General features: G+C 58.9%; 1 protein-coding gene across 7 annotated transcripts in view; it reads left to right on the forward strand.

Moving 5' to 3' along the window:
- The window catches only part of ZNF512B (zinc finger protein 512B), a 35,476-nt gene extending 27,230 nt beyond the window's left edge, over positions 1 to 8,246 (forward strand). For all 7 annotated transcript variants that reach the window (XM_074920112.1, XM_074920111.1, XM_074920115.1 and 4 more), the window contains 3 exons: positions 646 to 708; positions 3,440 to 3,538; positions 3,852 to 8,246. In XM_074920112.1, the coding sequence (XP_074776213.1) occupies positions 646 to 708; positions 3,440 to 3,538; positions 3,852 to 4,145 (456 nt within the window). In that variant the 3' untranslated portion in view covers positions 4,146 to 8,246. The remainder of the gene's footprint in view (positions 1 to 645; positions 709 to 3,439; positions 3,539 to 3,851) is intronic.
- Positions 8,247 to 11,194: the final 2,948 nt, after the last annotated feature.

The raw sequence follows: 11,194 nt of genomic DNA on the forward strand, positions 1-11,194 counted from the left end.
AGAACCTGCTTTTCCCCGAGTAAAGCCGGGGCTGGTTTTAAGTCATTCTTCTAAAGCCCTGTGACAGGCAAAGACCTCAGGGACGTGGTGCGTGCGCTTCATCCTGCTGGAAAATGCAGCCTTGGCCTGAGCTGGCGTGGAGGTGAACTCCACCCTGGTGCTGGGCCGTTGATTTATCATCTGAAACAAAGCCTTGCTAATGGGAGTTTTGAACGAGGCTGTTACCGCAAGGCCGGGGGAGATGCGCTGCCTAATTAATGTCATACACAGGCGCTTTGAAAAGACGTTGCTCAGAAACTGGTCATGCTGCTGCCCGGGTGATTTCTCTTCTCCGTTAAGCGTCTGCTGTGGCTCCAAGAACTCCTGTAGCCCAGCGGGACCTCCTGCTTGCTCACAAATGTACGTTTTCCACGGAGACATTGAGGGGAGACATTTTTCAGCCTGTTGCAGAGGGATGCGGCCACATGACTCCCATTAGCACTAATAGGAAACGTGTGACCAGAGCCCTCCGTGTCTCGCAGAGTGGTAACCTCATGCTGCTTAGCCTGGGCTGGTGGCCTTGCTGGCTCAGTGGCCTCCTGGCCCTGGCAAAGGCACAGAGATGAGAGGGGATGGTGACAAACCCTGCTTTGTTTCTTCCCACAGTGCTGTGAAGCCATTTACTCCAGCGTCTCGGGGCTGAAAGCTCACCTGGCCAACTGCAACAAGGTAAGTCCCTCCTTGTACAGCCTCAGCTCAGAGCAGCGGGGTGGTGTTTGGTTTGCTCTCCCCTCCCCGGCTCGTCTGAAAGCAACAGGCCAAGGGACAATGGCACAAGTTAACAGATCGTGGCTGCCACGAGGGCTGGCCGAGCAGTGCCTCTGCACTTCGTCACCACTCAGCCCGGTTGTCACACCATCCCGCTCTGGCAGCTCACCCTCAGCACCGTCCTCCTGGGCAGGATCAAACCCACAGCCACGGGCAGAGAAGCTCGAGCTGAGCCAATGCAATGGAGGGGATTTAGCTGCTGCCCCAGCCTTGGAAGAGAGGTCTTGCAAAGCAAATGTCTCACCCGAGAGCCCGGATTTCTGTCACACTGAGCGCCTGAGAGACAGGGCTGCGGGAGCAAGCCTGCCTGCCTCACATCCTTCTGCCTCAGCATCCCCGGCCCGCAGCAGCCCTGGCCCAGCTGTGTTCACAGAATCAATCCCAGAATCATCTGGGTTGGAAAAGCCCTTGACAAGATCCTCCAGCCCAACCATGACCCTCCCCCTGACCCTTCCCAACTCCCCCGGATCCCTCAGCGCTGGCTCAGCCCGACTCTTCAACCCCTCCAGGGATCCCGGGGACTCCCCCCTGCCCTGGGCAGCCCATTCCAACGCCCAACAGCCCCTTCTGCACAGAAATCCTTCCTCAGAGCCAGCCTGACCCTGCCCTGGGCAGCTTGAGGCCATTCCCTCGGGGCCTGGCGCTGGGGCCTTGGCTCCAGAGACTCATCCCCCCTCTCTGCCCCCTCCTGGCAGGGAGTTGCAGAGGGCCAGGAGGTCTCCCCTCAGCCTCCTCTGCTCCAGACTGAACCCCCCCAGTGCCCCCAGCCGCTCCCCAGCAGACCTGTGCTCCAGACCCTGCCCCAGCTCCGTTGCCCTTCTCTGGCCACGCTCGAGTCATTCAATGGCCTTTTTGGGGTGAGGAGCCTGCAGCCCCCGAGTTGCTCACAAGCCCTTGGCTACCGCATGGCCAGCACCATGCACGCAGCTGCGCATCGACCGCGGCAGCTCAGAGCCAGGGAGCTGGGCGTTGGAAGCTGGATGTTTCCTGAGGCAGGTGGGAATCAGGATCTGGGCAGCCCTGCAGCCCCTCGGGAAGCCCAGCAGGAGCTGGTGGAGTGGAGGCTGGAAGAGAGCAGAGACCAGTGCCCTCTGGCTCGACAAAGCAGCAACGCTGCCGGCTGCAGCGAGCTCCAGTGGCCCGCAGCCGCCACGGGGGAGGGATCGGGAGCTCAGTGTAGGTCCCTCAAATTGGAACTGAGTAAGAGCTGGTAAAGCTTTATACCCTGAAACATTTCCAGCTGCAGCTTCCATTGAATGGAGCTTCCAGGAGGCAGCTCCAATACATACCCCGTGGTTATTAAAAACACAAACTCCTGCGCTCCTCCAACGCTAGCTGGAACATCAACCCTTAATGAGATCATTTAGGAAATGGGCTGCAGAGATCCGGCAGAAGAAGCTGTATTTATGCAGGATAAAAGTGCCAACACAGGAGACCAGGGCAGTTCCTCTGCTAGCCTGCAGCACCAGGCAGCCCACCAGCAAACGGTCTCTGGGAGAAAATGGAGCCATTTTTCTGGCTGGTTCTGTGCTCAGAAAGCAGCCAGGCGTTCGCATGGGCGTTTTCTTTAAGGGCAGAGCTGCACCCTGCAGGTCCGGCGAGGCCGGCATAGCTGGGGCTGAGTGTTGGGGGGCAGCACTGGGGGGGGATTTGCTGCTTCATGTCCCCCGTGTGCTGTCATCAGCGGGACTCCCGCCCTCGCAGAGGGTTTAGTTTTGCAGAGGATGCACGTGCCACCAAATCTGGCTTAAATCACGGCCCCTCCTGAGCTGGCCTGTGATTTCTGCTGTAAAATCCTGCAGAATTGGTTGAAACGCATCAAAGCCTTACTGAGAGTGGAGGATGCTCCCAGGCAGAGCCCTGTCCTCAGCAGGGATTGATGCCCCGAGGTGATTTTTGCATGGATATTTCTGAAGCCAGCCTGCAGTGGGGCCAGGCCTGCCCGTGTCCTGCCTGTCCCTGAAATGAAAGCCCTGTCTTAACTCCAGATTTACAGCACGGAGCCGGCTATGGAGAAACTCCCAGGGAACAGATATATCGCCTGGAGGGGCCTATCCATAAACCCCTCGTCAATCAAGAGCACATTATCTCCCCTGTGCCGTGAACTGCGGCAGAGCCGGGAGATCAGTCATGCCCACAAGGGCCCGAGTGACAGAAATCCAGCAGTCCCTGCGTCTCTTTGACAGCGTAAAAGGAAAATTAGGTGAGGCCGTTGGACATAAATTAGATGACGATTCAGTCCCGGGAGGTCACAAATCTGCTGACAGTGAGGAAATGAGGCGATCGGCCTCCCGCACGCCCGGGGACACACACGGTGTCGGGGATGCTCAGGCAGAAAAACACTCACTCGCTGCCCCCCTGAGCTCCTGGGACCCAGCACTTTGCCTGGCGGCGGTGCCACGACAGCCAGCACGGCCTGAAATTCAGAGCAGAAGATGTGTGAGCTCCTGGCCTGGGACCGAGGGCCAGCAGAGATCTGGTGGTTTAGCAATGAGTATTTATTTTCTGTTGCTTCAGGGTTCAAGCATGAACGTCCCTTGGCAGAGGGGAGCAGGGCAGGGGGGAGCCACCACCACCCCCCCGGGTGCTTTTGGCTCTGCTTGGGGCTGCAGGAGGATGCTCTGTCTTGCAGGGGGACCACTCAGTGGGCAAGTACCGCTGCCTCCTGTGCCAGAAGGAGTTCAGCTCCGAAAGCGGCGTCAAGTACCACATCATCAAGGCTCACTCAGAGGTAAGGGAACTGCTGGGGCTGGTCGGGGCTGGTCCCTGCTCCAACGCTCCCCTCCTCGGCCTGCCCTGCCCCTTCCATCCCTGTCTGCTGGGAGCGGAGCACAGCAGCTCCCAGCAGCATCAGCAACGCTGTGATAGTCTCGAGGGGGACATCCCCGTCCCTGTTTGTGTCCCCGACACCCCCAGGCTGGTTGCAGTGGCTCAGTGCTGGCCAGCTTGTCCTCGGGGACGTGGGTTGGTCCAGGCGGGGGTTGTGCTTGCCGGTACCCGGCCCCAGGATGGTCACTAACCCCCGTGTCACCCCACGGACACAGAACTGGTTCCGAACCTCCGCAGAGGCCAGCCGGAAAAAGAAAAGCAGGGAACAGCTTTCTTCCAGCAAAGAGGAAAAAAAGAAAAGCACAAGCGGGAAGAAAAGGGGGAGGAAACCCAAGGAGAGGCCTCCGGAAATGTCCCCGAAGGTCAGAGAGAGCGTGGCAGCAAAGACTAATCACAAGAAAACCCTCGAGCACTGGGAAGGCTCCCGAGGCAGCCCCGACGGGGAGGAGCGTGTCCCCAAGCCCCCGAGCCAGCGGAAGGGGGGAGCCAGTAAGATGCCCGAGAAATGAGCAGCTCAGAGACTCGTCTCCGAGGATTTGTTTACAGCCCAGGGTAACAGGGTGGGGGTCTCTCCCAGTTTTCTGTCCTCCCCATCCCACTTTTTCCCCCGCCCCCCACCCTCCACTCACCCCCTTTTTAAAAAAAAAAACAAAAAAAAACCAAAAAAAAAAAGGAAAAAAAAAAAAAAAGAGACCGAAAATACCAATTAACCACTTTAAAACAAGTCACGGACCTTGTTTCACACTGGAAAACAAACAGGATCAAGCAGGCTGGACCGTTCTCCACCCCTGCCCGTGTACATACCCCTCTGCCCGGCGGGACCCTGCTGCCTCCCCCCGCCCTGCCCACACCTTCCCTCCTTCCCCCCTGCGCCAAACTGGCGACGCTTGAGCGAAAGAAAAGTGCAATAGTGGTGGGATCCCCTGGGCCGGGGTCTCTCTGCGGCTGCGTGCCGGGGTGGCAGCCCCGGTGGGCTCCAGCCCCCCGGCGCGGGCAGCACCTTCCTCCCTGCTCCCGGGACGGTGTTTCCAAAGATGTTTGACCCGGGCGAGCGGCCGTGCAGGGGCAGAGGGATGGGGGGGTCTGGTGATTGATATCGGGGGGGTCCTGGTTGTGTTTTTCCTGCAGCCTCGGGCTGAGAGAGGCCTGGTTGGGCAGGGATGGGTTCTGCGGTGTCGTGGCCGGCTGGGCGGAGGGGTTTGTCTCGGTGACGCGAGGAAGGAGCCTGTGGCTGTGAGGGGGGGGGCGGGGGGTGTGAGCACCCCTGGGAAGTCGATGGGTGAGGGGGGGGTTGCTGGAGGACAGGTCAGGTTGGAGGGTGGAACCGAAAGTTGCGGGAACGCTGCGAGCGCCGGGGGGGGCAGCGATGGGGGGAGCCCCGTCCCGGAGCTCCGGTTGTCATCGCAGACGCCAGGTCAGGGTGAGCCGGTGGGCGGTGAGGGCCCGACCAGGGGGGGTGCGGCCGGTGGAAAAGGCGATTTGGGGTCCCCATCGCACCCCAGCCCAAAGGGGCTAGTTGCCCAAGAAGGAGGAAGGGGCTTTCGGTCACCAGCTGCGGCCGCGGGAGGGGTGTGCCGGGGACAGGGGGGCAGCACCAAGTGACAATCATGGCTCCTGCTCTCGGGTGTGCTGCCCTCGCCTCGTCCCCCGGGGTGGGACCCACCGTGGGGTGACTCTCGGCTCCCCTAAGACGCATCCAAGCCCCAACCATCTTCCTCGGGGGCAGGAGACCCCACATCCCACACTGTCCCTCGCTCCTGCTCTTTCTCCGGGCTTTGCTTTGCCTCTGTGCTGACACCGGCGTAACACCTCGCGCCGGCCTGGAGGGAACCATCCCCGGACCGGGATGTGTCTGTCTCCAGACAAAAACCAGGCTACCTCGGTCCTTGGGAAACGGGCATGTTTTCTCTCAGAACAGAAAACCTTAATTCGATTTTTTTTTTTTTTTTCCCCTGTGCAGAGCCGGGAAGGTGGCGTCGGGGCGGGGGGGGCAGGAGGAGAGCTTCTGCTTTTACTTTAAACAATTAAAACCTCAACCCTCCGTTGCCTTCACTGCTCTTCGCCGCCCGCCGGAGGCTCGGTATCGTTTCTCTGCTCCGAGGAGCTGCTCAGTAATAATTAACGTCCATCTCTGCCAGCAGGTTATTACAGCCGCGGGGAGAGGGAGGGGACGGCGGGGTCTGGAGCTCCCGCCCCGCCCGCAGCTCCCGGCAGCCGGTTCCACCATCGGCATCGCCCGGCGCGTTCAGCCACGTGCCTGCGGGCCGGGGAACCCGCCTGAGCGCTGCTGGTTGCGCCGGGGCTTCGAAGCAATTAGTGAGAAAGCTTAATTAGTCACTGCGGCTCAGCCTGTTTGCCGCTCGGGCTTCATCCAGTCTTTGTTGTGATGGTGTCACCGGCTCAAATCCTGCCTCCGCGGGGAGGGGACGGGGGGTCAAGGAGCCGTAGGGCCCACGCGCTCCGAGCTGTCGCGGTCTTTGTCACGACGAGGCCCTGGGGACACTGTCCTGGGCGTTCTGCTCGCTGAGGCGATAAGGGCCGGCGAGGAGGGACCCCCATGCCTGAGGAGGGTGCTTGGGGGGCATGTCGCAGCTGTTGGGGGGTGCAGACAGCAGCAGGAAGGGGAGAGCGGGCAGAGCTGGGGACCTGGCACAGAGTTTGGTGCCAAAATCTCCACCAAGGGTTGGAGGGAGCTGCTGGATCCCAAAATCGTGTCTCAAAATCGTGTCCCAGCGTGGGGAAATGCCCCCGGCAAAGCTCCTGACCCAGGGAGGGGCACCTGGGTGGCCCCGGCTGCTGGCTCAGATGTCACCTTGTCATCCCCGCTGCCTGCCCTTGGGGGTAGTGCAGGGCTCCATTCTCATTAATGTGCAATTAATTGGCTTCTTATTGATTAAATCAACAGCCAGCGCTGTGCTGTGGGATAGGAGCTCAGCCGGGAGCTGCTCAGGGTGGGGGAGATCTGGGGAGGGGCCGGGGGGTGAGGACGTTGTGGGGTCCAGCTCGAAACCCGTCCCGCTGCGTCAGCAACGAGCATCCCGGGAGGAGCGAGGGGCAGGAGCGGGGACTGGGTGGCCTCACGGCGGGGACAGCGTCCCAGCGGGGACCCTGGGGACAATCTGGGGTCTCGGGGTGGGCGATGGGCTCAGGGTGGGGGGGATGGTGGTCCTGGGTCCCCCGTCACCCTCGGAGCTGGGAGACACGCCTCAGCTCCCGTGAAAGCAGCGCCTTGGTCAAACGGCAGTGTTCACGAGAAAGTGAAATCTTCAGGTTTTTTTTTTTTTCCCCCTTAAAAGGTATTTTTTCCCCCACTAGTCATCACTCAAAAGGAATATGTTCTCCCACCACCGCCTTCTCCATGAGGCATCCTTTGCTCTCCTGCCTGGGGAAGGCTCCAGGGCAGCACCAGGGATACCGGCAGCTGCCTGCCCGCCCCGCGGCGCGTGAGCTGGCAGGGACCTGGCGGGTTGTACCTGATGGGTTGTGCCTGTTAGGTTGTGCCTGTTGGGTTGGTTGTACCCGTTAGGTTGTGCCCGTTGGGTTGGTTGTACCCATTGGGTTGTGCCTGTTGGGTTGCGTTGTGCCCGTTGGGTTGTGCCTGTTGGGTTGCGTTGTGCCCGTTGGGTTGTTCCCATTGGGTGGGTTGTACCCATTGGGTTGTACCTATTGGGTTGTGCCTGTTGGGTGGGTTGTGCCCGTTGAGTTGTGCCCATTGGGTTGTGCCCATTCGGGTGCTCCTGGCAAGGCAGCGCCTGGGGGGAGGAACTCGCCATAACCCGGAGGGACAGGTGGAGGCTGCGGGGCAAGACAGGGGATGAGCGCGTCCTCTCCACTTCCATCCCCTCACCCACGGGGGTTTGGAGACCCCTGGGTCCGGCAGCATGGGACCCCCAGGCCTGGCCCCCCCCTCCCGCACCCTCTGTGCCAGGGGCCTGAGCCACAGCATCGTCCTGTTACGTTACGTTAATGGAAAATCCAGTGAAGGGGAGGGAGGGGTGCTGGGGGGCGGCAGCGTGGTGGCACCCCTACGGTCCTGCCCTGCTCCCGGGGTGCTTGGGGGGTCACTCACGGTACGGGAATGGGGAGCACAGGGGCTCGGAGCACGGGGACCCCCCGTCCCGCTGCCCTCGTCCCCGAGGAAAGGGCTGAAACCTCTGTGGGGTGGGGGACAGGCGGGCTGTGACCCCACGAGGGCCAACCCCCAAAACCTCAATTGTGGGGGGGCTGCCTGGGGCAGGGAACCCCCCGGGCCGGGAGTGGGGGGCCAAGTCCAGCCCCCCTGGAGTCGCCCTGGCCCGGAGCGTCGCTGGCGCCCGCGAACGCTGGGAGCGTTTTGTTCTTTTCTTTCTCTCCTCGTGACACCCATCCCACGGCATATCCGAATGTTTCTCGTCGATGCCAGTTATTAGTGCATAAGTGTATTTTGGGGAAAAAAAAAAAAAAAGAAAACGGAAAAAAAGAAAAATAAATTAAAAAAAAATTTTCAATTTATCACTTGTAACCATATATATAAATATATAAATATATATATTAAAAAGTGTTTATTTGCAAAAAATAAAAAATTGTTTTAACAGTAAACTATCTTATAATAAACTCCCGATTTGTGACGATCTGTTCTTTTGTTAATCATTGACAAATCCTCAGTTGGAGAGTACTGTAACAGCAGCTCTAACAGCCGCGCCGCCGAGCACCGCGGAGGGGCAACTCAATGTACTGTATGTATTAAAAACAGCTGTATCGAATAAATGTTTATTGATTTTTTATTATTATTATTATCATCATCGTTATTTTGCAGTTTGGCGGGAGGAGGTGACAGGGGAAGGTTTTTCTTCCCTTCGTGGTGGCCGAGGGAACCCCCCGGCCCCTCCAGCCTCATGTTGGGGATGGACCAGGGGGTTTCCATCCCCACGGTGCCCCCCCAAAAACCAGGATGGGGCAGTGAGGGAGGACTGGGCCGAGGACCAGTTTGTCAGGTGTTTAAGTAACATTAAAGTAATTTTAATTTTAATGTTTAGTAATTCTAATTTTAACTAAATTTTAATGTTAAGTAACATTAAAAAAGAAAAATAAATTTCAAACACAATTATTTCTCTCAAACGTGAAATAAATTCAATTTTTTACGTTTTTTTTTTTTTCCTGGCAGACGTTACTTTTCGTAATTCAAATCGTTATTACCCAAACGATGTGTAAAACTTTGTAAGGAGTCTTTGTGAGGGATAATCAAAAACCACGAATCACTTGAAATTTGAATATGGTTTCTAAAAGAAAAGGACAAACTGTCATAAAATAAAACTCCGCTTTACCTTGTGTTGGGGATGATTTGAAAGGATCGATGATGCCTCTTTAAAATAAATTCTTTTTAACGCAGAAAAATTGTGGAGACGATACGATAAAAGTCTCTGACGGAGAAGTGTAAAAGGGTTTTAACAATTTCAAAGGGACCCGAATGTTCTGTACCTTAGAAAAGGAGATTTCTCCCACGCCGTCCCCTGCCGTGGGTGCCACAGAAAGGAACTAAAAGGATGTTTTAGGTGTCTGTCTAAATTTTTTAACTATATATATCAAAAAATTAGAAAAGGGTCGGGTCAGAAGCTTATTACAAACTTCTGTTTCCCCGCAAGCTGGGGAATAACCGTCAGTTGACCACATTTAATCTCATTTCAACTTCATTTATTGATATTTCTGGTGAAATCATTTTAGCCTGTGTGACACAATTCCCGGTGCCAGGAGCCCCCCCCGCTCCCACGGCAAAAATTACACACACACACACACACACACAGAGCCCCCCCGGGAGCCGCATCCAGCACGGGCCCCTCTGCCCTCCCCGGGGAACCCCCCGGCCCTCCCCAGCGTGGGAATAAATAAATCGCCTTCCGCTTCCTAATATCTTTTTTTGGCACCGAACCCAAATGAGCGCCAGATTTAGGCCGAGCTCCCCGTCGCTGACCACTAACCCCCCCGCCCCGGTTCCCGGTGGCTCCCCCAGGGCCTGACGGGGACCGTGGGAGTGGTGCTTGCCCCGGCCCCCCCAAAAAGTGGCACCACAAAGCGCAGCCCCGGGGGTCCCGGGTGGGAGAAGGGAGCGTGAGGCCGAGCAGGTCCCGTCCTGTGCCCGAGGCCCCCGCGGGGCTGGGGGGGACCCGGCCCTTTGCTCCCCAGCACCCAGTGACCTGTTCAGGGCGCGGGGCCACCCAGATCCCCCCGCTGCCCCCCAGCTCTGCTGGGCTGCGGGGTGCTGTGTGGGCGCTGGGTGCTCCTGCGCGGCTGCCCCACAGCACCCACAGCACCCACCCACACCCCACAGCACCCACCGGCCCCCCTAAAGCACCCATCTGCCCCCCTAAAGCACCCACCTGCCCCCTAAAGCACCCACAGCACCCATCTGCCCCCCTAAAGCACCCACCTGCACCCCACAGCACCCATCTGCCCCCCTAAAGCACCCACCTGCCCCCTAAAGCACCCACAGCACCCATCTGCCCCCCTAAAGCACCCACCTGCCCCCTAAAGCACCCACCTGCCCCCTAAAGCACCCACAGCACCCATCTGCCCCCCTAAAGCACCCACCTGCACCCCACAGCACCCATCTGCCCCCCTAAAGCACCCACCTGCCCCCTAAAGCACCCACAGCACCCATCTGCCCCCCTAAAGCACCCACCTGCCCCCCTAAAGCACCCACAGCACCCATCTGCCCCCCTAAAGCACCCACCTGCCCCCTAAAGCACCCACAGCACCCATCTGCCCCCCTAAAGCACCCACCTGCCCCCCTAAAGCACCCACAGCACCCATCTGCCCCCCTAAAGCACCCCCCTGCACCCCACAGCACCCATCTGCCCCCCCTAAAGCACCCACCTGCCCCCTAAAGCACCCACAGCACCCATCTGCCCCCCTAAAGCACCCATCTGCCCCGCTAAAGCACCCACCTGCCCCCCTAAAGCACCCACAGCACCCATCTGCCCCCCTAAAGCACCCATCTGCCCCGCTAAAGCACCCACCTGCCCCCTAAAGCACCCACAGCATCCATCTGCCCCCCTAAAGCACCCACCTGCACCCACAGCACCCATCTGCCCCCCTAAAGCACCCATCTGCCCCGCTAAAGCACCCACCTGCCCCCTAAAGCACCCACAGCATCCATCTGCCCCCCTAAAGCACCCACCTGCACCCACAGCACCCATCTGCCCCCCTAAAGCACCCACAGCACCCATCTGCCCCCCTAAAGCACCCACCTGCCCCCTAAAGCACCCACAGCACCCATCTGCCCCCCTAAAGCACCCACCTGCCCCCCTAAAGCACCCACAGCACCCATCTGCCCCCCTAAAGCACCCCCCTGCACCCCACAGCACCCATCTGCCCCCCTAAAGCACCCATCTGCCCCGCTAAAGCACCCACCTGCCCCCTAAAGCACCCACAGCACCCATCTGCCCCCCTAAAGCACCCATCTGCCCCGCTAAAGCACCCACCTGCCCCCTAAAGCACCCACAGCATCCATCTGCCCCCCTAAAGCACCCACCTGCACCCACAGCACCCATCTGCCCCCCTAAAGCACCCATCTGCCCCGCTA

This window comes from Athene noctua, chromosome 16, assembly GCF_965140245.1.
Source record: "Athene noctua chromosome 16, bAthNoc1.hap1.1, whole genome shotgun sequence".
In the NCBI taxonomy this organism is placed as follows: domain Eukaryota; kingdom Metazoa; phylum Chordata; class Aves; order Strigiformes; family Strigidae; genus Athene; species Athene noctua.